Source organism: Bombyx mori, chromosome 23 (genome assembly GCF_030269925.1).
Source record: "Bombyx mori chromosome 23, ASM3026992v2".
NCBI lineage: Eukaryota > Metazoa > Arthropoda > Insecta > Lepidoptera > Bombycidae > Bombyx > Bombyx mori.
The window spans coordinates 15,852,432-15,878,850 of record NC_085129.1 but is presented as its reverse complement, the minus strand read 5'-3'; the positions used below and the strand labels follow the sequence as shown (position 1 = coordinate 15,878,850).

Sequence of the window (26,419 nt, the reverse complement as noted above, 5' to 3'; positions counted from 1 at the left end):
GTACCACTACCCTGCCTATTTCCGCCTTGAAGCAGTAATGCGTTTCGGTTCGAAGGGTGGGGCAGCCGTTGTACCTACACTGAGACCTTAGAACTTATATCTCAAAGTGGGTGGCGCATATACGTTGTAGATGTCTATGGGCTTCACTAACTAATTAATACCAGCTGGGCTCGTCCACACATCTAAGCAATAAAAAAAAGGCTACACGCGGCCGCCCCACCACCACATCACCACATTACCACACCACCACGCCACCGCGCCACGACACACTCCAATAATGTAGCCTCAATGAGCGCAGTGCTCCGCTCTGTCTGACCTGGATCCGACCATCATTCTCACAGTTTTTATTCCGACAAGTCATCAAGAGGTTTGAAAGTTTTCACTCGACCCACACTAATACTGCGAACTTGGGACACTTTTATTTCATCATTTTAATGCGTTGATCAGTTATACCCAGACTGGTCTCTGTATATATACAGGTCCCCAGCAGGAGATTATGATCTACTCGCGGGTCGTGAGATGTAAATAATCTTAATGATAAGATAATTACGCAAGTTTATAAGTTATGTAGATTGTATGTTGTTATAAGTGCGAAGCAGTGTCGCGCTGAATAAGCGAGTGAATATCTCACGGATATTCTAAGTGCCTTACTTACAATACTTTGATCAGTAACTGATGTTTGTTTACCTGTAACAATAAAATAAACATGAAATGAAATTTGTTTTGTAAGATTTAATTATTTTGAACTAAAACTGTTCAAATTAGCTCCGAATAATAATTGGTGATGTTAGCTTTGATCTCATTATATTATTCAATCTACGTTGCAGTACAGCGTCCGTAGCCTAATGGGTACGACTCGGTGTGTATGTTTCTAGTGGCGGGACAGTTTCGGGACTCTAGTTCTGCAGAATGTCACCAACAGTCCTAATGCGCAGGTCGGACTGTTAGCTGCCACGACGAGGCAGTAAACAATATCGAGCCACTTCTTAATCAATGAGTTTTTCAAAATATTGTTAGTCTGTGTGCTCCCTAGGTCGGGTTGGCCGCTGCACAACGCTATTGGGACTTGGTGTAACGTGAGGCGTGAGACGTGAGGCGGTCTGCCTGTCTCACGACACATCGTATGTGTGTTCGGGAGCGACGCTACCTACGAGATGTTCGCTCAAGTTCACGCATTATGTATTTACACAATACTCATTGTGATAACTAAAAAAGTACTAATAAATATTTTACAATTACATCTGTATGTAGGTCGAGTGAGCTCGGCGCGGCGACGGTTACTGTTAGAGAGACGGTAACCGTTCCGCTGACTCGGACGCGACACTCGAGTGCGCTCTACGCACGCATAATGCGACACTCGGTGTCTACGCAGTCACACACCTCTACCCTTCCGATGCGATATCTGCATAGTATGGCAGGGAGCTTCTGCCCGGGCAAAGGGGTTTGCCCTGAGGCCCGTTCCGTGCCCCCGCAAGGGAGCACGATATCCCCTTCTTATCTTATCTGCATAGTAGCGGCGGCACACCCCGCTACCCCCGGCCGACCAGCTCAGCCAAGTCTGTCTGTATGTCTGAACGTCCGTATGTAGCTATCCATACAAAACAACAAGTCGAAGAAGATGTGATTTGTCGCAAGGCTCCGTCCATCCTGACGGGTCCTGTCCTACCAGAGCTGGCTGAATGCTTTGGGATGTTTCAGTAGATGTACCGTGTGATGTATTTCAGAGGCATTTAATCATGATGACCTTCATCATCCGCGAGCACAAAAACACCTCATTTGAACATTATCACAAAACCTCATCTAACTTCCTGAGGTGCTGTCCAGGGTCATCTTGTATCTTATCTAACAGGTCTCAGGCCAGTTCCTTTGCTTTGAAGCAATAAAACTCTTCTTGAGATATGAATGATTTCTAAGGTTTTAGTATAGTTACAACGGCTGCCCCACCCTTCAAGCCGAAACGCATTACTGATTCAGGGCAGATTTAGGCAGGGTCGTGGTACCTACCCGGCAGGCTTTTAAAGTTACCCATCATACTGCTAGTACGTCTAGTTATTGTCACTGTCCATGTCATCCTCGCTGATGGTACCTTCAGCGCAGAATCTGCCGCTAAGCAATCGTAGCGTCCGGACGCGGGGATGGTCTCGTGTCTGAAGGTGAGTGTGTGGCCGCACTAGCACGCCGGTACACATTGAATACCGAATGACCCGAGGGTACGTCCGCTCATCCAATGCAATAAAAACATATTCACAATGTGTTCGAAAGTACGACCTCCTATGTCAAGTAGCTACAGTTACCACTTAACGTCAAGTGAACCGTTATGCTGTGTCTATAGAGGTCGCTAGAGAAACGACACCACAGAAAGCTCATTAAAGCTTTGTGCAAACAAAAAACTACAAAAGTTCTATTTGAAAGTTTGAACTAACTCGAGAGATCAACTTGACCTAATGAAGATTTAACAAAAACTGACCACAAGAGCGCGGGGGCGCGGCGGCGTGTGCGGACCTCTGACTCAGAGAGTCGCCTGTTCGAGTCTGGGCACATATAATTAGGGGCATGTCGTGTTCATGGTGAGATTTAGATATATCGACTTGACGTTACGATGCTCATCTTGTTGGGGATGTGGACTATTTTGAGAATAATATCCGTCATAACACGTACACTCATATATGGTGACATTTGATGGTGCATGTACCGGGGGAATGGTGAGCAGTCGGTGGACCACAGCACCAGCCCTACTCGGTGCCGTGGTGCTGCACTCTCGCCTGGTGACCCTCGACTCTGCGAGTGACGTCACAGCAATACACACACCCGTTCCTCCGTAGGCACGTATCGAACCGCGCGCCCTTCAACCGACTGACCTGCAGCTCTGTGCAGTTGTTGGTGTTGGCATCCCGTGCTCGGACACCAGGCGGTGTAGCGGCACCCTCGCTGGGAGACCACGCGTATGTCTTTAATACATCGAGCGACAGGAGCGGACTAGGTCGGGGTATAGCGTATACGATATAAGGACAATTGATTTGTAAAGAATAACTGAAAATTAATTACAAAATCTTAAAAAATATCTCTATACTAATTTTAAAGAGGAAAGATTTGTTTGTTTGCTTGTATTGAATAGGCTCCGAAACTACTGAACCGATTTAAAAAATTCTTTCACTGTTGGAAAGCTACGATATCCCCGGGTGACATAGGCTATATTTATTATATTTTCCAAAAAAATAGGGATCCTTATTGAAACTCTAATAATGTAACCCAATGTGTAAAAAAATTACCTAAAATTCGTTACATCGCCTGCGCTACTTCCCAAGCGATGCCCGGGCGGGCCGCTAGTACCATATAAGGACAAATCATTTGTAAAGAATAATTGTAAATTAATTACAAAATCTTAAAAAATATCCCTAATAAATGTTGAATCTGAGATCGTAGAACTGGGAGCAAACAAGGTGTACCTCTGTACAGTAGCACACACCGCAACTTGTCAATCCTTTATTTTAACACCACACAAGTACATACAACATAACGTAACGTTGGAACATTTTTTACGTGTTCCCGAAACCGCGGTACAAAACAGAAGAAACTTATCCTGACAGGGTGATCGTTTTTTGACAGTTGACGTTAAGCTCCATTACGGCGTGCTCATTATAACAACCTCCCGTCAGCTGATCATCTCATGGCGGTGCGGCGGTATCTGTTGTATCTGATCATCTGTCTGGTCTTTCCGTCAGAAGGTCCTAGAGGAGGAAATCTCCAGGGAGCCGCGAGGGTGGGCCGACCGTCCCCCGTGCAGAGCCCGTAATGTAACGTGATGTCAATATTCGGTCGAGTTTGAGACCTAGTTAACTCTATGTTGACCAAAGTGTATGTAATCCTCATAATAGTTTTTGCAACATAAATTTAAATTATTAGATTATAGCATTAAATTCTATGAAAAATAAAAGTGGTTCCGTAGACAATTAACGTAATCTGTACTAAGTAAAATATATTGAATATCGAAAAGGCAGGGTTCCTCGTTAGGGTTATCACATACTACTGTGTCCCCCCGTCCCCCCATCCCCCGTCCCTCTGTCCCCACGTTCCCTCGCCCCCTGTCCCCCGGTCCCTCGTCCCCCTGTCCCCCCGTCCTGTGGCTGCGGAGGACAATGCGCCATCGATTCAAAGAAATAGTAATCAGTCGCCGTTTCAGGATCATGTTCTGTTTTCTGACGTTCTGAGCGCGCCACTCGTTAGGGCCGACGCAGCACCACTCCACCACGAGCCGACATTAGAGAGGCCTTATCTAAATGACGGTCCTCATTATGCGGTGGTCACTTATCAACGAACCCACCGACTACCGTTAGCTCGACCAGTTACCAATTAATTTGATTGCAATCGATTACGTTCTTAGTAATAATTGAAGTTTAATATATTTCAGTCCATTTAGGTGGTAATTGCGGAACCTGTTTCAGTATCTCTGCCCACATCGGCGTCTGCGGGTGGACTCGGTGACTTCACTTGTTAAACTGCCTAAAAGCTCGAAGGAGTCTACGATTGGGAGTCGTGTGTATGAAGAAGGTTTTCAGAATATATTGTATAGTACCAATGCATAGAGAAACAAAAACATTAACTGTTTACTTTCGCTGATAATAAATGATCAACAGCTGTCAAATGTGGTCAACTGAGTGACCACCAAACGGATAGCGAATAATATAATTTAGACCTGGCCCACGATCCTACAGCTACTGTCATGTGGCATGTTGATTCAACCATCCCCTAGACACAACCCACTGAGTCTCTCGTCGGATCTTCTCAGTGGGTCGCGATTCCGATCCGGTGATAGATTCTGTGAAGCACTGCTCCTGCTAGGGCTAGTGCTAGCAAATTTTCTGAGGTTGAGCCCATGAGCTCACCCATCCGTCTGCCCGAAGCTGGCATAGCCCCTTTTTTTATATTGCGCGCTGCCAAGGAGTATCTATAATAGAGAAACCGGTTGGCGGTGTATCGCGTCCCGACCCGGCAGGCTGGTTCAGGTCCAGCGGGGTATTCCGGAACACCAGCGGCACCGTCTGGGCGGCCTGACGGGCTGTCGTACCGAGACGGCCGAAGTTTCAGAGCCTTCGATTCGCCTCGAAGGCTCCGTCGTCCGGGCGTCCTTGGGGTGAGCTGCGCTGTCTGGTTGCAGTGTTGACCGCGGTAACCCCCCTACCTCATCCGGGTTCTGGCCTCGGAGGGGATCGGACGTCGGGTGTAAGAGTGCAGGGGAGTCGTTTAGTGGGTGGGCCCTAAAATTCCTTGATCCGGCGGTCTGCTTCCAACACCTTGCAGACCCACATACGCCGCACGCCCCCTAGGCGTAGACCTCGTAAGAGGTTCGGCCCCGGCCCGAATTAAAAAAAAAAGCGGCGTAGCCCTTGAGGCTACCAGGGAATAAGTATAGAGAAAAAAAACCATCATTGTTACGATAATTTTGTGCACGGTTTGATAGCGAAAAGCTTCGACCAGCTCCTTAGGAAACTTTTGTTATCCGGCCGGGCTAAGGGCCCGGTGCAGAAAGCTACCCTTGATACGGCGCGTGTTTTGAGGAGGATTGTAACTTTGAAGCTCTGACAACTGATGACTTATATCGTAGACGTCATATATATATTAAAATATTAATATAATTTCAATATATATAGAGAATAGTTCAAGCGGTGTGTAGTGGATGTTGTGTGCCCACATGGGTCGGTACCACCCATCTGTACTGCGAGCTAATGATGACTTCGGCTTAATGAGTAGTTGGAGAGCCGATATAAAAATGTAATTATTTGAAGTTACCGTCTTCATTTAGTCAGCGTATAGCACAACGAGCTTCCAGCACCTGAAGGGATGTCGCGGCGCAGGCGACGTCCTTCGAGCTAGTGAACGATTGACCAGAGCGAGACAGAGGAGCAGAGAGGGACGGCTAGAGAGAGTGTTGCCGCGGGGCAGGAGCACGTGCGAGGGACGTGCTGCAAATTACTTCACGGTTCATAAATACAATTTGACGGCCGCGTCACTTCGCTAGAGTTCCGCACACAAACGACTAAAGTCTCATGGAACAGCAACTCGAAACATCTTATCTCGTCGTGAGCGTCTGTCACCGCCATTGTTCTCTAGAGCTACTCCGCGACACCCACGAGCCCCACGCAGGTGCAGAGGGAACAAATATGTCAATGCTAGTAATTAGCGTACTTTGTGACACCTCGGACTTGGACTCGAGGGATCCGAAACGGAGTTCGTAGTGGTTGGACATCAGTCTATCTACGACTATGCGGACCTCGAAAGTTTTCAAGGTCTCAATACAAACAATCCTATTGTCTGCACGTACATAATGTCGCATGAAACGTAGAAGGAAATTAAAAATGTTAGAGCTACAAGAGGTGTTTGAGCTTTGTACGAGTCAAGCTGTGCTCTCAAATCGATCTCTCAAAAGAAGCCTTTTGATTAATATTATATATTAATAAAAAAATTGTTTGCATTATTTCTTTAGTTCTTATTGAAACTTACTCGATTGTAAGTGGAATTTGTAGTTAATTAATTAAATTACGAATAAATTAACTAAGTCAATTAATTATTGTAAAATAATTCAAACTCAAGGATCTCTAAAAGTGAATGTACATTTTTTGTACGAAAAAGCGGTTCCGACATCTTGTGACGACGGGTCGTTGACCCCAGTAACAGTTTAATTCAATTATTATATTGTTTCAATCATTTGTTTGTGAGTCTGTGAGGAGCCGCGCCGGCAGGTGTCGCAGGCGTCGCTGTCCTTTCGTCCCCCGTACGCTAGTTCGTAGCGGGAAAAGGCGACTCCCAAACAGACCTGAGACGACACCAGATCAGATTTTTAATCACCATACTGGCGGTGAACGCAGCCCATATTTACACGCTTTATATTAGCTTCACTTGTATGTATGTTTGTATGTTTTTAACTGACTCCACTAGACGCGATTTTGACCCACTTTAAACGGCCAGGTTTCATTCAAACTTTGTAGATTTATAGACAATACACTATAATTTGATAAGATTATTACATTATTCAATTTGCAAAATAAGATTTTTGTTAATTTATATAATTTTTATTTATAGTCGATAAGGCAGGAATTGATGTTAAAGTACTTAATAGTTTTAAAAATACGCTTTTATAGAAAATTTAACTAAAAAATGAAAAATAAATAATAGTTAAAAAAAACAAAAAAACACGCTCTATATAAAATTCAACTAAAAATAGACAATAATTTTTAATAAATTTAAATTGAAAATAGTGTAAAAAATATATATTATATATATTTTATTATAAAAAAAGCATGGGGTGCATGGTGTTATTAGTTATAAATATTTTTCTGACAGATATAAGTAGAAGAATTATTATTTCAATAATATCTTCAAAAGCACCCCACGCTTTTTTAAAAATAAAATATATATTGTTTACACAATTTTCAATTTAAATTTATTAAAATTTATTTTCTATTTTTTAGTTGAATTTTATTTAAAGCGTGTTTTTTAGTTTTTTTTAAACTATTATTTTTAATCAGCAGACTGGCGGTGAACGCCGCGCGGCGTGCGCTAGCTGCATACCGCCCCCACTCCTCACCTCACCCCCAGGGTTGATATAAGCGTTTCGGAGGTTCGATGCTGTCTGGATGCTTAGTGTGAGTTTTTTAACGTTATCGAGAACGTTAAAAAACTCGCACTGAACACACACTCTAGGTACTCAATAATCATTAGAACGACGTGGAGTCGATCGATGGCTGGCCTAGATACAGCAATGACGCACTGGCAGGGCGACTGGGCTGCCCCCAGCAGAGCACGCAGAAGGCCGTTAACTTAAGGTTCAAGTTATAAAAAGCAGCTTAAGATCTTGACCTTAATATGAAACCTCCAACCTCCAAAAGGGACTCTACATTTACGTGAATTATGACCACAGCGCGCCCGCACAGTGGGAGAGCCGAAGACTGCACTTAAAACGACACTGTGCGAGTGCAGCTAGTTCTCTCAATGACGAGCTTAAGTAATTACTATCCAAATATAGAATTGAGGTTTTAGTGTTTGTACATCGCACCGCGGATGCAGGTGTCAGCCATCCGTGGGCGCGTCTCCTCTGCGTTATCCGATATTATCCTATATCCTCCTCCACACAACTGAGCGCCACATTAACCGTCGCATTCCTTACAATGGTAACATTCATAATTTTATTTCCGCCTTTAGAATATTCCTACATCGACCCAGGAAACACTGGACGCGAATCTCCACGATTTGACAGTCGTTTTATATAACGTGCTTCATGTCTTAAGATGAGCCATAATATATCATAGGGGTTAAAACTTCGAATTGACATAGAACCTTCATGGTTCGAGATTTTTGAGTGAAACTCTTTTCAAATGGTCCCTATGAGGTTCTTCTTTTAAAAAATGTGCAACATTCGGTTATCGATATTCAGTTGTTTTTTTATTCAGCTTAGATAAGAAAGATGGATACTTCGAAAATAACACTGCAGAAACAGCTCGCAATATTAATGTTGCGCTTGGAGAGGGGACTGCTAATGAACGCACCGTGCGATTTTGGTGTAAACGATTTCGTGATGGAAAATTTGATTTGAAGACCGAACCACGTGGAAGACCGCCCACATATGTGAATAACAATGAATTGAAAGATATGGTGGAAGCTGATCCGAGCCAAACCATCCCAGGAATTAGCAGCATGGTTTAACGTTACCTTACCAACGATATAGACTTATTTGCGTCAAATCAATAAAATAAAAAAATATGAAAAATGGGTGCCTCATGATTTTACTGATCTGCAGAAAGAAACTCGTGTTGAAACTTTTGTTGCCTTGTTGAATCGATACAGAAATGAAGGAATATTGGATCGAATTGTGACATGTGATGAAAAGTGGAGGCTTTACGACAACCGTACGCGAAAAATACAATGGCTGACCCCAGGTCAAACGCGGCAACAGTGTCCTAAAGCACTTTAAAAAGCACAGTTTTACTGGTGGTAGGACCTCTTGTGAGTCCGCACGGGTAGGTACCACCACCCCGCCTATGTCTGCCGTGAAGCAGTAATGCGTTTCGGTTTGAAGGGTGGGGTAGCCGTTGTAACTATACTGAGACCTTAGAACTTATATCTCAAGGTGAAAGAAAGAAAGAAAGAAAGAAAGAAAGAAAGAAAGAAAGAAAGAAAATCTTTATTCGCCAGAAATATAGTTTACAAGATATTATGGATATAGGATAGTAATGGTAACTGTTTGGTGGTCTCAACATGGTGTTATTCATTATAGCTTTCTCCGATCTGATCAAGCAATAACGCCAGATATTTACTGTGCCGAACTCCGAACAATGATAGCAAAACTTGCAGTAAAACAGCTCCGACTCATGAATCGATCTTCACCATTATTGCTCCATGATAACGCGAGACCTCATACAGCGCGAGAAACGGTTTCAACTCTACAGGAACTGCAATTAGAAACCATTCATAAGCCTCCGTATTCGCCAGACCTTGCTCCAACGGACTACAATTTTTTTCGTGATTTGGACAATTTTCTACGTGATAAAAAGTTTTCTTCCCATGAGGCAGTACAAAATACTTTCAAACAGTTTGTAGAATCTAAATCACCAGAGTTCTATCGCAAAGGCATAAATGACCTTCCTATTAGATGGCAGCAATGTATAAATAATAATTGTAGATATTTTGATTAAATAAATATATAAAAATGAAAAACTAAACTATTTGCAATTTTTCAATACAAATCGGCAATTTCATACTTTAGCCTCTAATAGAATTGTGTAGTCCACATAGGACACAATCACCTCATGTGGAGATCGAGTGTTTCAAAGCAGCGACGCGAGGTCCGCGGTCCGCACCTCCAGCTGCCACTGTCTTACGAAACGACACACTCGCAGTTTGAAGTTTGCATAAAGCGCGGGAAGGAAGTGTGTCTCAAGCTGTGTGTCAATAGTTCATTAGTCTGCATGGATTAAGAGCGCGGCGTGACCTCGTATCGAAACGTTTTAAATATCATAAATAAAAAACGACATAATTATTAGGTAACCGCACACGGAGCGACGCACGCGCGGCCCCGGACGCTGCGGCAGTGGGCAGGGCAGGCCCGGACTACCGATCCTGCCCATATTTGACAAGCGTGCCCGAACTCTAAGCACTCTTCTCTTGATGAGAGAGAGAGAAAGAGAGATAGAGAGAGAGAGATAGAGAGAGAGAGAGAGAGAGAGAGAGTATTCTTTATTGTACACCAAAAAACAAATAAACAGTGCGATATATTAAATACAAAGAAATACAATTGGCGGTCTTATTGCTAAAAGCGATCTCTTCCAGACAACCATCAAGTGGACAAGAATCATTTGGAAACGAACTACGCGCGGTGTACCAAGTGAAATACACATACATATATAATATATATGTACATATATGTACACATACATAGACACATACATAGATACTTATACACATATAGATATATTTCAATTAGACGTTCATCATTAAGCATATTTCAGTAGTTGGTCCGCGAGCCCCTAACGTAACCAGCGTCTCCTGTTGTCTTGACTTTGCTAAATTTTTTAAATAGAGATAAGATGTTCATCTCCTTGTACCAGGAGGGAGGGAGCCGTGTCGACGAGTGGTCCGTCGAGTTGTTTCAATAAAAATAAACAAAAACATTAAGGTCGGTATTATTTAAGATACCACATCCAAACAAGTATGAATGAGTGTACGCTTCCGACGCGTTGGACCAGTCCGAATGAGGTCAATGACAGCAAACTCTCGCTTATCACACATACAGCGTACCTCCCCACCCCGCCCCGCACCGGACTATATACATAAGTGCACACCGCTATGTATTGTCTATACATTCATACGGATGTAGTTATGAAAAGTGAACTTTCACGTCTAGCATTCAATAATTGAGATCGAAAGTCACAGAGCCCCGCCTCGGGCTTTGAGCTTCGAGTTTCAGTTACTTTAGTAGCTTCTACGGGTCCTAGGTGAGGCGCCTCTCCAGGTGGACGCATTGCCACGCTGTAGGCTCTCTCCTGTTATCCTGTATAGGAGTGTTATCTCAAAGTTACTGTGCTACATCGTTGTACACCATCCCCTACTCTCCCTTTTCCCCCCTCCTCAGTCCCTCTCCCTCTGTCCGCGTCCCTCGTTTGTTGGGGATGGAGCCACCATCATATAACCAGTAAGAGCACCGCCATCCAATTCACAAATCGAACCACTATCACCCATCATCATCAACATCTACTTCATCGCCATCCAGTAATAGCCATACAAGCATTATCATCACTCCTGCCTCGTTAGGCCGGTAGTCCAAGTCCGGGCAGAGGGTATTGCCCCCAGGTCCGATCCGCGCCCCAGTAAGGGGATACGATGGCCCAATGACGTGACATAATAGTTCAGCTTAATTTTGGTTGCTCTTAGTTAATGTCAACACACAATACTATTGTTAGATCTCCAGCTCTTTATTACGGACGGTCGACGAGCACACGGCCCTCCTGATGGTGAGCGGTCCCTGTTCCACATGGACAAGCGCAATGAGACTGCCGCCTACTGCTGATCAATATTCAAGACACGTCATCAAATATAAGACCTTGTGCCCTGTCGTCTCTCGCAGGACCGGGACGTCGTCTACCAGTGGACATTTGCGGGCCGGTGATGGTGATGATGAGGGATATACAACTTAATGCAGCAGTATCTCCCTGCCGCCGCCGCGCCCGCACCCTCCTCGGAGGTTCATATGAATAGGAGAGGTACTGATGTTGTGTCATTTGTTCGTTTGTCCGCTACATACATATACATACGTACATACATATGTATATGAGTATATATTGGCACGTACAATAATGACATTTTAATTGCGTAAACAGTATTAGCGGCGTGCACAATAACAGAGACGCCTTGTTATAGTAATTACTCGGAGTTTGTAGGAAACGTGTGGCTGACGTCAATCGAAGGGAAAAACCGGCTGACGTCTGTTCTCGACAAGGGCTTTGAGGTTTGAAACGAGCACGGCAACCGAGCAATTCCTGCATCCGAGATGTTCATGGGACATGACTGCTTTGTGGCAGCGGTGCACGGGGTCGTAGTGCGCCCCCATGCGGACACATCCCGGCTCGCGGGTTGTTCAGTGTGGCACTGAACTGTCTCTCGCTGGACTCGTACCCGCGTTCGAACTCCAACTCGGACTTGTACTAATACAATATATGAAAATATTATATAATATATTAGCGACCCGCTCTCGCTTCGCTTCGGAAACATTAAATTTTATTATTAATAGGTAGCTGAGTCTCGCGACGTTACCCGCGGTTATTGTCGTACCGCAAGTGACGCCGCGGGGCGAAGCTAATCTAAAAAAGCCTAAATTACTCCTTATATCATCAGCTACCTATCAGTGAAAGTCTCGTCAAAATCGGTCCAGCCGTTCCAGAGATTAACCGGAACAAACAGACAGACAGACAAAAATTGTAAAAAATGTTATTTTGGTGTATGTACTGTATATATATTCATATGCATGTAGTAAAAAGCGGTTATTTCAACATTACAAACAGACACTCCAATTTTATTTATATGTATTGATATAGATATCTATTATACATATATGTTACACAGCATACACTAAATAAATTTAAATAAAAAACATGTGTTTTTAAATGTAAATGACAATTTAAACAAATGAATTAGATGTTCTTTCGGAATGTGTCCGCGCGAGACGTGGGGTGCGTACCTAGGCGCTGTGCTGATTTATTGTTGTATCGTGGCAACCGGGCGGCGCGGCGTCCTTCGCGTTAGAACATTATTATGTTTTCGCAATAATGTACAAACATATGAGTCGACTATTATCAAAGCCGGCAATGTGACTTTTGGACAATTATTGGTAAATCAGAAAAACGAATTATTGACTTTGTATTCCATTGGCAGTCACAAGACTCTTCTGAACGACATCTTAGATAAATAGCAGGTTAAGTATTAACCTTTATTTAATGCAGGTTTTGAACCGTATTCTTTGAAGGAGACGATTATATTCAAATCAATCTGTATTGACATAACAATAACATTTTTTTGTCCAAATGCACAGATTGCCACCTTTGATAATAGACGACTCATATGTAATATAATGTACGTGCGGGCGCACCCGGACTCGCCCGCTGAGACGGTCGCGTGTACCGTGAGCGGCGCTGTAGGGACTTGCTTTAATGTACGGAACCACGAAGGCATCACTTGTTCACACGGAGCACTGCGAACTGTGTGCTTAGTGCGAGTTTTTTATATAGCGTAAAAGTGAACTCGAAGTTGTATGAAGTTGGAACGTTTGCCTACGTTTACCACTAGGGGCGCTGTTTCAACTGCATAAAAATTTTAGTTAACTTTTACGCTATCGAGAACGTTAAAAAGCTCGCACTAAGCACATTGGTGTGTCTTTGACCACTCCGAGTTCATCGGCGCACGTGATCATATGTGATTAGTGACATGTCACTTGTCGGTGACAGCGGCTGCGTCACGACGTGAATTCAATTACAAACAAATTACGGGCTGCAAAAAAAAGACATCTTTTATTCATACAACGTTTGTGTTGCGGACCGTATTTAAAAATTTGACTTTTAGAGTAATTACCAGAATTTCGGTGCTAACATTTAATTAGATAAAGATAAAGAGCCTTTATTAACAACCTTCATTCATATTTAGGTACATACTATTCATTTTTGTTCTTTTCATTTGACTTCGGCTAAGTTGGTTTTGCGGCCTATGCGAAAACATTTAATTATCAACGTTTAAATAATGATCGCGAACGCTGCGTCAGTAACAGCGTGAATACCCGTGAACCATCATGGGCTCATTCGTTTTTCTATGTATACGAGACATGAGTTGTATGGTCTCAGTTTTAACAGTACGACAACTGCCCCACCTTTCGAACCGAAATGCATTACTCATTTAAGGCAAATATAGGCGGGGCGGTGGTGCCCACCCTTAGTGCTGTAGGTAGTATAATGCTTTGCATTTGCGGATATAGAGTTTTCGTTTCGGCTTCAACAGTAGAATGTCGTTAATGACACGTAACTCACATGTGTGTGTGTGTGTGTGTGTGTATGTGACGTCACATATCACACACTCATGCTAATAGCACAGTTCACGTTTTGTTTCGCGTTGCTAAGTTATAAAAAAAAATACATACTAAAAGTATTTGTTTTATAAATATATGTATATTAAATATTCTATTCAAGATGTGATTCAAGATTTTATTTGTTGTGTTCAAAATTATGTTACACCAAAGTAACCATTAACGCACATTTCTGAATTACCTAATACTGATTTCCGAACAATAATAGTGAGTTTGTATGAAAAATGGACATTTCGTAAAATGTTTGGTTTTTAAGTTTTTCTGTATGTCGACTTCAAGTCAAGGTCAAGATCACCTAATGATCGTCACATTGTCCCAAGTGGATCACATACTCTTCTGCAACTCACATCACGACCCGCACTCCAGGACACTTCACATCCACTGTGTGACCAGTGCACCTTTAGGAGGAGAGCTCTGAGAATGTATCGCTCTTGAAGGCACAAGGGCAGTGGTTACTCGTGGAAACCAGAAATGTCACTGGTGGTAGGACCTCTTGTGAGTCCGCGCGGATGGGACCACCACCCTGCCTATTTCTGCCGTGAAGCTGTAATGCGTTTCGATTTGAAGGATGGGGCAGCCGCTGTAACTATACTTGAGACCTTAGAACTTATATCTCAAGATGGGTGGCGCATTTACGTCGTGGATGTCTATGGGCTCCAGTAACCACTTAACACCAGGTGGGCTGTGAGCTCGTCTACCCATCTAAGCAATAAAAAAAATTAAAAAAATGTCAGGTACATAATCAGAACGTAATGGCTAATAGCCTGGTGGTGTCAGGTGGTAGGGACGACGAGCCTGTCTGCTGTCTGCTGGCGGGTGGCGGGTGTTGCGGGACGAGAGAAGGTGATCGGATCATCCCTAGCAATTGTTGTTGTCGCTAGCAGACGTTCTAACCTATCCGGTTTATAGGATCGCGATTGACTTCCGCGGTGAAGGAGTAGCATCGTGAATAGATAGATAGTAGAATCAATAGAATCTATATATATATAAAAATGAATTGCTGTTTGTTACTCTCGCTAAAACTCGAGAACGGCTCGACCGATTTGGCTTATTTTGGTCTTGAATTATTTGTGGTAGTACAGAGAGGGTTTAAAAGGTAGATAAATATGAAATTTCTCGGAATTAAATAAAAATAACAATTTTGATTTCCCTTTGATGTGTCCCCCGTCGGACGGATTCCTTTTGTTTGTTTTAAGTTTATTTAATACAAAAGTTAGGTCTTTTATTTAACGATTGAGGCACTACGAAATCTGCCGGGTCAGCTAGTCGTGTAATAAAAATCAAACCCGCAAAATTACAATTTACGTAATCACTGGTGGTAGGACGTCTTGTGAGTCCGCGCTGGTAGGTACCACCACCCTGCCTGTTTCTGCCGTGAAGCAGTAACGCGTTTCAGTTTAAAGGTTGGGGCAGCCGTTGTACTGTAAAAACTGAGACCTTATGTATCAAGGTGGGCGGCAAGATTCTATGGGTTTCAGTACACACTTAAAACCATTTTTCGGAGTTCGGAGTCGCAGAATAGAACGAGCTGTCGCATGCTGTGTCGTGCGGCGCCAGCGCCGAGCCCTCACTCATACACACGTGCACGTACTGACCAGGGCACGTGCACTACCGTGTGGGTAGAGGGCTGGTCTCTCGGTTACGACAACTAAATTTGTTGAAAACCACGTATTTGTGAATTGTCGCGCCACCTGCCGTACTGTCGACCTGAATTGCGCGGAGCTCCTCCTAAAGCGAGCCCATCGCGCCGCCCACCGACGCACAGACGACACGGAAGCTGCGTTTGTCCGTCCGTCTGTGCGTTAAGCAGCCGACACGCCGGCAGTTGCACAGACTCGGCCGACACGCTCTACGAGATTGCGAGCGCGCGCTGATCTCCGACGGTAGCTTATATAACAGCGAGTGAAATTCTCCGAGTGCTGGCTCGCTCTTGGCCTAGTTGCACAACGCGCTGGAGGCTAGAGCCGGTGCCGGCTTCTGCTCGCTTCCACGTAACGCTCCGCTGCCTCACACCGCACCTCGCCGTGGTGAGCGTACTAGTGGTAAAGACGAATCGAATCGACCGTGGTCGGGTTCAGTGGACAAGTAGCGCTTACATCACTTGAGTGCACGTTGTACAGGAGAGAGACGGACCTGATCTCCCACTACCCCCCCTCCCCCCACGCGCCCGGTCAGTGGACGCACCACTGCCCCACTGACCTTGACCTCGCAATCTGGAACCCAGGGCGCAGTGGAGGGTGCACCAGTCACCGGCCCGCGCCGCTCGACAACTTTCGTCATTCATTACATATTCATTTCGTAATATCATTCAGCAAATTATCGATTATTAATTGATTTGGAATGTCTTTTTGTACGTTTTAATTTGTCAAAAAAAATTATAATTACGGAACGGTCCTTGTGTTGCCACTGTCACTGCCTGCGACACTGACACTGTTACTAACTACCACATACTACTGCACTGGCGCTGTGGCCGGGCCACTGTTGAAAACACTAATAATTTGTGATTTTTTTTCTTTTTTTCATCATAAAAAATAACACTATTATATACATATTTTATTGACTGTATTATCACCCGCAATGTCAATATCAGTGTCCGGGCCACGCAGCCTGGGCTAAAAATTTTTGATTTGAGAATTATATTTTGAGTACTTAGTATTTAATTTAATTATGATTATTAATTAATTTTTCAAGAAAATAAATATGGTTAATGCGAAGTAAGCGCATTCAATAAAAGCTAAGTAAACACGACCTACTTTCGCTGTGCTCGTCCGCCGGTTCGTCACCGTCACCGTCACCGTCACTGACACTGTCACTGGCACTGTCACGAAGCGCGCGCGTGGTCTCGTCTCGGGCGGCGGAGCCCGACTGAGCGGCGAGCTGCGGCCGCTGCAGCGGGCGGCCTGCAGCTCCGGACCGCTCCTAGAACATCGAGAGGAAAATTACGAGCTTATTGGAAGTTCGCGGAGAGCGTAAGGTGAAGGTCACGTGACGATACGTCTGGCACCGCCCGCGTCACCAGGCGGTGGGCAGTCCTGGATCGGTGGTCATGGGACACGACCTGTGGACAAAAGCTATTTGTCAGGCGCTCAGTGGCGGATTAAAGGTCCAGAGCGCCCTAGGCAATCACTTTATCGGCGCCTCTATACCGGCCATCAATGACCATCATAATACTATAAATTTTAACTAGTTGTTTTTGCAATTACGATGACGTTGTATCATCAAACCCTAGACTTTAGTAGACCAGGACCCTTGTACTTACGCTAATGCGCGAATGAAATACAAACAAACCCGCAATATTGCATAATACGAGTATATCGATGCTTGTGCAATATAATATGTGTATTATATATTTAGATTATAGATCAGCATTTAGTTCTTAATCGTCGATATGTTATTTTCTTTAGTTATTGAAAAATTCTGAGCTCGCGCGCCCCTTGTAACTACACGCTCCTAGGCACGTGCCTAGTTTGCTTTACGGATAATCCGCCTCTACAGGCGCTTGAATCTCTCTTACGACATTAACAAGGTAAGCTTGCATAGGTATATACAAGTTCAGAACAACAACATTCGGACCGTTGGTCTACCGAGCAATATCACCCGCTCAGTGGAAGTTTTTTTGTCCGTGTCGCCTGCGCTGGTCCGGGCGCACCTGCGGTGTCGGGTAGTGCCGCGAAGTGCCGCGTGCGGCGTCGGCACTCTTGGGAGTAGGAGGTTACACTTTCATGAGTCTCGGACTTGCACTCGCCGCTCCAGCCGCCTCCTGCGCGCCGAGGAGACGTCTGTACACACGTTAGCCAATACCTACTACTTGTATTTATAAAAACACTAGCTGACCCGGCAGACTTCGTAGTGCCTCAATGGTTAAATAAAAGTCCTAAGCTTTTGTATAAAATAAACTTAAAACAGACAAAAGGAATCCGTCCGACGGGGGACGCATCAAAGGGAAAACAAAATTATTATTTTTATTTATATTCCGAGCATTTTCATATTTATCTAAAGACCTTTTAAACCTTCTCTGGACTTCCACAAATAATTCAAGACCAAAATTAGCCAAATCGGTCCAGCCCTACTCGAGTTTTAGCGAGACTAACGAACAGCAATTCATTTTTATATATAGGGATCTATAATAATATATTAATACGTGAAGCAAAAACTTTGTATCCCTTTTTACGAAAATTGCGCGGACGGAGGACTATGAAATTTTCCACACTTACATAGAGAATATAGAGAAGAAGTGCACAATGCTAATATTTTTTTTAAATAATGCATAAAAGATACATTAAATCAATAAAGAAAACATTACACAACCTACATACCATGTATTTGACGCACACACGCATGCATACTATTTATTGTCAAACTTTTGTTCTTGACGTCTGTTGTAAAATTGAGAATAGATTAGATATTGTTTGTATTTGTTAATATTTTTTATAGTATAGTCTTGGCGAAATTTGTGATTATAGAAGTATAAAATACAATCATAATAGGGTACAAACTTACAACTCCAATTAATTATAGTCGAATTCCGACTACTACGGGACCTCTAGTAGATATTCGAGGCGGCTCGAATTAAGAAAATAAGCAACTCTTTCAGGTGGCTGGGTGTACAACTTTTCAACAAGATCCCACAAAACGTTCAACTACCTGTTCATAGATTTAAGAAAACTGTCAAGGAACGTTTGTGCAACAAGGCATATTATAAAGTTAAGGATTTTTTACTAGATGGCACTACGTGGGAATGAGGCGTTCGCTCCTGGCCTTTTCATTTTTCATTATTATTATTATTTATTTGAATTGTATTTTTTTGACTTGTTTTTTTGTATACTGTAAATATGTTTTATTGTTTAAAAAAAAAAAAGAAAATAGTTGAGAAAATACAAAAAAAAAAAAAACCCGCTCAGTTTGTTTCGCCGGTTCTTCTCAGGACTGTGGCTTTTTTTGGAACCGGTGGTAGTGTTAACATTTTCTTTTACATTTTGACATTCAACAAGTGTGTTTTTGATGACATCCAAGTTGAAATAAATGATTTTGAATTTGAATTTGAATTTGAATTTGAATTTGAATATACATTATTGCCGATCTCACATGTGTTTTTGTAATAAACATAGGTATGTGCATAAGTTTAGTTATAGCCAATCCTTAGGGTTAGGGTGAGTCGCTCGCACCGCCGCCGACCTCAAGTGCGAAGAGGCTCTCGAGTCAGAGAGAGTCAACTGTTAGGTGCTTAGTGTCCGGAGGTATGTTGAGGCGCGCCGCGCGCCGCTGCGTTGTCAGTCCGCGGTGTGCGGCAGGGGGCGCTCGTTGATGTCTTTTGTTCCAGACCGCGGATTCTTTACGAAATAACTAATACGTCGGGTCCGGGGGCTCCGATCCGGGCAGCAGTCTGCACTACACCGAGCAGTGGACTGGATGAGATGCTTCAGGGTGCTGTGGATAATGGTAGAACAATAGTATATCAAAAATAGTTTTTATAAGCAATGTTGCTAATGACATAATTTTTTGAAGTGATACTTCTTTATTTATTTGTTTATTATTTATTACACTTCATGTAAAATTTACATTGATGGACTTGATGCTTAAAGCATTCTCTACCAGTCAACCAAAGCTAGTGCAGAGTAAATAGTGGTAGGTGCAATGAAATTTATATTAAATTACAAATACATTCACAAATATATAAATATGTACACAAGCACATTACATACATATAAAAGTTTATACAGTATTCAAAGGAATACATATATTCATAAATTTCCTTAACAAATAACTTCATCTTGATAAGTTCATGACGATTCCGCGAACTTTTCCAACAGCATTCGCCGAGGCCTTAACTTGAACGCGCACCGGTGAGTAATAGTCCTGATCTCGAGAGGAAGCGCATTCCATAGCAGAACAGATTGCACGACGAAAGAGTTACGAACATAACTAGAACTATGTGTGGGACAACGAATTAATAGGCTATTGACAGAACGTAGGGCCTGCTCATGGCTGGAGTGAAGATATTGAGATGTTAATGTTATACTTAGTCTGGCCATAAATACTGTTACAATTAAAAATAAACCAAATATTATATTTGAATTTGGAATCTGTCATTTTTATATGATTGCTCATTGAGTTTTTCTCATTTTGGCGCCAATACGTTACATTGTACAATATTTTGCGACATTGAAATGGAGTGGGGTGATAAAGAGAACCGAATCGCTGTGATTGGATTACACAAAGTAGGTATGGAGCCAAATGCAATTTTTAAAACTCTCCATACGCTTGGTATTAGTAAAATGTTTGGGTACCGGGCTATTAATAGGTGCAATGAGACCTTCTCTGTTTGTGACAGAAAAAGATCTGGCCGTCTACGTAGTGTTCGTACGAAAAAGGTGGTCAAAGCAGTAAGGGAAAGAATTCGAAGAAATCCTGTACGAAAGCAAAAGATTTTATCTCGGGAGATGAAGATAGCACCTAGAACCATGTCGCGTATTTTAAAAAATGACTTAGGACTTGCAGCCTATAAGAGACGTACTGGTCATTTCTTAACTGATAATTTAAAAGAGAATAGGGTGGTAAAATCGAAACAACTACTGAAGCGGTACGGAAAGGAAGGTCATAGAAAAAAAATGTTTACGGATGAGAATTTTTTTACAATTGAGCAACATTTTAACAAACAAAATGACCGTATTTATGCTCAAAGCTCTAAGGAAGCTTCCCAATTAGTCGACAGAGTGCAACGTGGGCACTATCCGACTTCAGTGATGGTTTGGTGGGGTATTAGCTATGAAGGAGTGACTGGGCCATACTTTTGTGAAAAAGGTATCAAAACATCGGCACTAGTGTATCAAGATACCATCTTGAGAGAGATCCTTGAGAAGGTAGTGAAACCCCTTAACAAAACCATGTTCAATAATCAAGAATGGTTCTTCCAGCAAGACTCGGCGCCAGGTCATAAAGCTCGGTCTACGCAGTCTTGGTTGGAAACGAATGTTTCGGACTTCATCAGAGCTGAAGACTGGCCGTCGTCTAGTCCCGATCTTAATCCGCTGGATTATGATTTATGGTCAGTTTTAGAGAGTACGGCTTGCTCTAAACGCCATGATAATTTGGAGTCCCTAAAACAATCCGTACGATTGGCAGTGAAAAAATTTCCCACGGAAAGAGTGCGTGCTTCTATTGATAACTGGCCTCAACGTTTAAAGGACTGTATTGCAGCCAATGGAGACCACTTCGAATAAGCTTTTTATACTTTAAATTGTTTTATATTTATGTATTAAACTAACACACTGTAAAAGTAATAAATGTTATTTGCCATAGATTTTTTTTTGTTTTCCTTTGTAACAGTATTTATGGCCAGACTAAGTATTTATTTAGTAAATTTATTCTTTAGGCGTGTTATGAGTAAAATTTAACTCGCGACAGATTCGTTACGGCTAGAGAAAAAAGATACAATTTAGGAAGAACGAGAGTGAGACAATAGACAGAGTGTCTCGCGAACCACTCGACCGTGGAGAGAGGGAGAGAACAAAGCGACCTTGGTCGTTTCTCCTATACACAGCATTCCTATTACAAGAGAAAAAGGATTTAAGAATGAAAAATGAAGAAAAGTACGATACTGCAAACCGCAAGAGATGTTTCACTTCTTTTACATGCACCAAGTTGCACGCGCATTTTTTGAAGAATCTTAGTTAATAGTCTAGATGTCTTACCTGCACGCCGGTCTCAACGTAGAGCTTCTTCAAGTTGGAGCCGCCGAGCCCGAGGAGCTTGGGCCGCTTGTGAGCTTCCACTTCGATCTCTTCAATCACTGGCATGTTCTCTTTTAATCCTTGTCTGCTAACGAAATCATTTGATTAGATTTTGTGTTGAATGAATGAATATGAGCTAAGTAAGCTAAGTGGGAGCGTCGTGCCCCGTCTCCGGGAAACATCGGGGGAGTGTTGTGCCCCGCACCCGGTGAGCGTCGTGCCCCACACCGGGTGAGCGTCATGCTCCGCACCGGTGGAGCGTCGTGCCCTCACCGGTTGAGCGTCGTGCCCCGCACCGGTTGGTCGTCGTGCTCCGCACAGGTTGAGCGTCGTGCCCCGCACCGGTTGGGCGTCGTGCCCCGCACAGGTTGAGCGTCGTGCCCCGCACAGGTTGAGCGTCGTGCCCCACACCGGGCGGGCGTCGTGCCCCGCACCGGTGGAGCGTCGTGCCCCGCACGGGTCAGCGTCGTGCCCCGCACCGGTGGAGCGTCGTGCCCCGCACCGGTGGAGCGTCGTGCCCCGCACGGGTCAGCGTCGTGCCCCGCACGGGTCAGCGTCGTGCCCCGCACCGGTGGAGCGTCGTGCCCCGCACCGGTGGAGCGTCGTGCCCTCACCGGTTGGGCGTCGTGCCCCGCACAGGTTGGGTGTCGTGCCCCGCACAGGTTGAGCGTCGTGCCCCGCACAGGTTGAGCGTCGTGCCCCACACCGGGCGGGCGTCGTGCCCCGCACCGGTGGAGCGTCGTGCCCCGCACCGGTGGAGCGTCGTGCCCCGCACCGGTTGGGCGTCGTGCCCCGCACAGGTTGAGCGTCGTGCCCCACACCGGGCGGGCGTCGTGCCCCGCACCGGTGGAGCGTCGTGCCCCGCACCGGTGGAGCGTCGTGCCCCGCACAGGTTGAGCGTCGTGCCCCGCACCGGTTGGGCGTCGTGCCCCGCACAGGTTGAGCGTCGTGCCCCGCACCGGTTGGTCGTCGTGCTCCGCACAGGTTGAGCGTCGTGCCCCGCACCGGTTGGGCGTCGTGCCCCGCACAGGTTGAGCGTCGTGCCCCGCACAGGTTGAGCGTCGTGCCCCACACCGGGCGGGCGTCGTGCCCCGCACCGGTGGAGCGTCGTGCCCCGCACAGGTTGGGCGTCGTGCCCCGCACAGGTTGAGCGTCGTGCCCCGCACAGGTTGAGCGTCGTGCCCCGCACAGGTTGAGCGTCGTGTCCCACACCGGGCGGGCGTCGTGCCCCGCACCGGTGGAGCGTCGTGCCCCGCACAGGTTGAGCGTCGTGCCCCGCACCGGTTGGTCGTCGTGCTCCGCACAGGTTGAGCGTCGTGCCCCGCACCGGTTGGGCGTCGTGCCCCGCACAGGTTGAGCGTCGTGCCCCGCACAGGTTGAGCGTCGTGCCCCACACCGGGCGGGCGTCGTGCCCCGCACCGGTGGAGCGTCGTGCCCCGCACGGGTCAGCGTCGTGCCCCGCACCGGTGGAGCGTCGTGCCCCGCACCGGTGGAGCGTCGTGCCCCGCACGGGTCAGCGTCGTGCCCCGCACCGGTGGAGCGTCGTGCCCCGCACCGGTGGAGCGTCGTGCCCTCACCGGTTGGGCGTCGTGCCCCGCACAGGTTGGGTGTCGTGCCCCACACAGGTTGAGCGTCGTGCCCCGCACAGGTTGAGCGTCGTGCCCCACACCGGGCGGGCGTCGTGCCCCGCACTGGTGGAGCGTCGTGCCCCGCACCGGTGGAGCGTCGTGCCCCGCACAGGTTGAGCGTCGTGCCCCGCACCGGTTGGGCGTCGTGCGCCGCACAGGTTGAGCGTCGTGCCCCGCACCGGTTGGGCGTCGTGCCCTCACCGGTTGGGCGTCGTGCCCCGCACAGGATGGGCGTCGTGCCCCGCACAGGTTGAGCGTCGTGCCCCGCACAGGTTGAGCGTCGTGCCCCACACCGGGCGGGCGTCGTGCCCCACACAGGGCGGGCGTCGTGCCCCGCACCGGTGGAGCGTCGTGCCCCGCACCGGTGGAGCGTCGTGCCCCGCACGGGTCAGCGTCGTGCCCCGCACCGGTGGAGCGTCGTGCCCCGCACCGGTGGAGCGTCGTGCCCCGCACGGGTCAGCGTCGTGCCCCGCACCGGTGGAGCGTCGTGCCCTCACCGGTTGGGCGTCGTGCCCCGCACAGGTTGGGTGTCGTGCCCCGCACAGGTTGAGCGTCGTGCCCCGCACAGGTTGAGCGTCGTGCCCCACACCGGGCGGGCGTCGTGCCCCGCACCGGTGGAGCGTCGTGCCCCGCACCGGTGGAGCGTCGTGCCCCGCACCGGTGGAGCGTCGTGCCCCGCACGGGTCAGCGTCGTGCCCCGCACCGGTGGAGCGTCGTGCCCCGCACGGGTCAGCGTCGTGCCCCGCACCGGTTGGGCGTCGTGCCCCGCTCCGGTGGAGCGTCGTGCCCCGCACCGTGTGAGCGTCGTGCCCCGCACAGGTTGAGCGTCGTGCCCCGCACCGTGTGAGCGTCGTGCCCCGCACCGGTTGGGCGTCGTGCCCCGCACCGGTTGGGCGTCGTGCCCCGCACCGGTTGGGCGTCCTGCCCCGCACCGGTTGGGCGTCGTGCCTCGCACCCGATGGGCGTCGTGCCCAGCACCGGTTGGGCGTCGTGCCCAGCACCGGTTGGACGTCGTGCCCCGCACCGTTGGAGCGTCGTGCCCCGCACCGGTTGGGCGTCGTGCCTCGCACCGGTTGTGCGTCGTGCCCCGCACCGGTTGGGCGTCGTGCCCCGCACCGGTTGGGCGTCGTGACCGCACCGATGAAGCGTCGTGCCCCGCACCGGGTGTGCGACGTGCCTCGCACCGGTGGAGCGTCGTGCCCCGCACCGGTTGAGCGTCGTGCCCCGCACCGGTTGGGCGTCGTGCCCCGCACCGGTGGAGCGTCGTGCCCCGCACCGTTTGGGGGTCGTGCCCCGCACCGTTTGGGGGTCGTGCCCCGCACCGGGTGAGCTTCGTGCCCGGTGTGAGTCGTGCCCCGCAGCCCTGGGTGCGTCGTGCCTCGCTGACCTGGGTGCGTCGAGGCATTGGTTCATAATGTCGATGATCTTGGCATTGGCGTCGCAGGCCCGCTGCACGGCCTCCATGACGACGCGGAGCGGCAGGCCGGCCAGCTTGATGTCCGCCTGCAGCGCCGTGATGCCCTTCTTCGTGCCGGCCACTTTGAAGTCCATATCGCCCATGTAGTCTTCTATGCCCTGAGAAGGATCGAACTAAACATTATAACGATATTAACTATGTAAATTGTATTAAATAAATATTTTCGCTGCCACAACCTTTATAACTGGCAAGACGTCTATGACGCACATGTCCAACCTGTTCGCTTCAGCATTTTCAAACTGAGCTTAATGTTACACTTTAGAGTTATAAATGAGGTATTATTACCATTATTCCCGGAGCTCTTATCCAAAGTTGACTTCAATGCACAGAGAATATATTTAAGATAGCGAAATCTAATTTCTAGCTTCCACCAATTATAGGCAAAACTCATTATTTTTAGGTGTCGGTGGTGACCTGAACAGACTTGGCAAGTTGTTAGATATTGACCCATTTTATTCCTCTATCACAGAAGTGAGACGTCAGCTTAGTGCCCGACTTTTTCTGGGTGATGACGGGACAGGGGGTGCGGGGACATGTGCCGGTGATGTGAAGCACAACTGATTTTTATTAATTTGTGACATTTCTATATAAGTGTACATTTAAATTCGTCTGGTGTATTCCTCCTTTGCTTATGTTGTTTCTTGCTTGCTGATTGTTTTTATTTCTTTGTTTTTTTTTTCTCTCTTTTGTTTAGTCATTATAATGGATCTTACTGGCTTTGACATTTTGTGATGAATAAATAGGTATAATGTTCTTAATTTTACTAAAACTAATAATTTGTATACAAATGAGTTCCATCCGACAGTTCGAAATACTTGTAAAACTAACTATGCTTTAATCGAATTATGTACAAAAATGGCAACCCCTCCGTGCTCATCCTCTCTATCTTTCCTAATGTGCCACCAAGCAGTAAACGCAATATAAAAAAAAAAACATGTGTGCAATTCACACGTAGTAGAAGTGAAACCTTAAAAAATTAAATACAATTATCCTAAATGTCTAATGTATATGTAAAATTTTGTCATTAGTAAATAATTGTAAATCATCTTTTATTGATGAGGTAGCGCCCTCTGTGACTTCACGTATAATCCTAAATTAAAATTCACTACAAGAGGTTTCATACATACGTTAGTATTAAAAAATCTCATAGATGGCGCTGTATTAAAAAAACACTACTCTGAAAACGCTTAATGTGTTCTATCTCATTCTCTCGCCGCCTGAATCCTATATACATTTATGTGTTTGTGTCTCTATGGAGTTATTCTTTCGTTTCATCGAATTTAAAATCACAACGATTCTAAAGAAGTTTCCCTTAAAAAAATGCAGACTGGCATTTATATGAACAAGAAGTGGGAGCAAGCTGTGTGGATTTTGCGTTGAATAACGATTTGCAGGACTGCTACGATAAGCTCCCCGTAGCTATTAACAGTGCGGCTGATAAAGCTATACCCTGGACTCTCCCTACAGA

General features: G+C 46.1%; 2 protein-coding genes across 3 annotated transcripts in view; both read right to left on the bottom strand.

The window, feature by feature from the left end:
• Positions 1-17,148, bottom strand: part of LOC101737222 (scavenger receptor class B member 1) — a 68,173-nt gene extending 51,025 nt beyond the window's left edge. The window contains exons 1-2 of one of the 2 annotated variants that reach the window (XM_021351007.3): positions 16,870-17,148; positions 656-687 (exon numbers count right to left, since the gene is read on the bottom strand). The gene's annotated coding sequence lies outside the window, so the exon portion shown is untranslated. The remainder of the gene's footprint in view (positions 1-655; positions 688-16,869) is intronic. The other variant, XM_004930769.5, reaches the window with a different exon arrangement.
• Positions 16,703-25,402, bottom strand: LOC105842281 (polyribonucleotide nucleotidyltransferase 1, mitochondrial). Its single transcript, XM_012694288.3, has 5 exons — positions 25,376-25,402; positions 24,862-25,049; positions 21,808-21,931; positions 16,870-17,035; positions 16,703-16,728 (listed from the first exon to the last, which is right to left on the bottom strand). Exons 1-5 carry the CDS (start codon positions 25,400-25,402, stop codon positions 16,703-16,705), a joined length of 531 nt encoding a protein of 176 aa, XP_012549742.3.
• Positions 25,403-26,419: the final 1,017 nt, after the last annotated feature.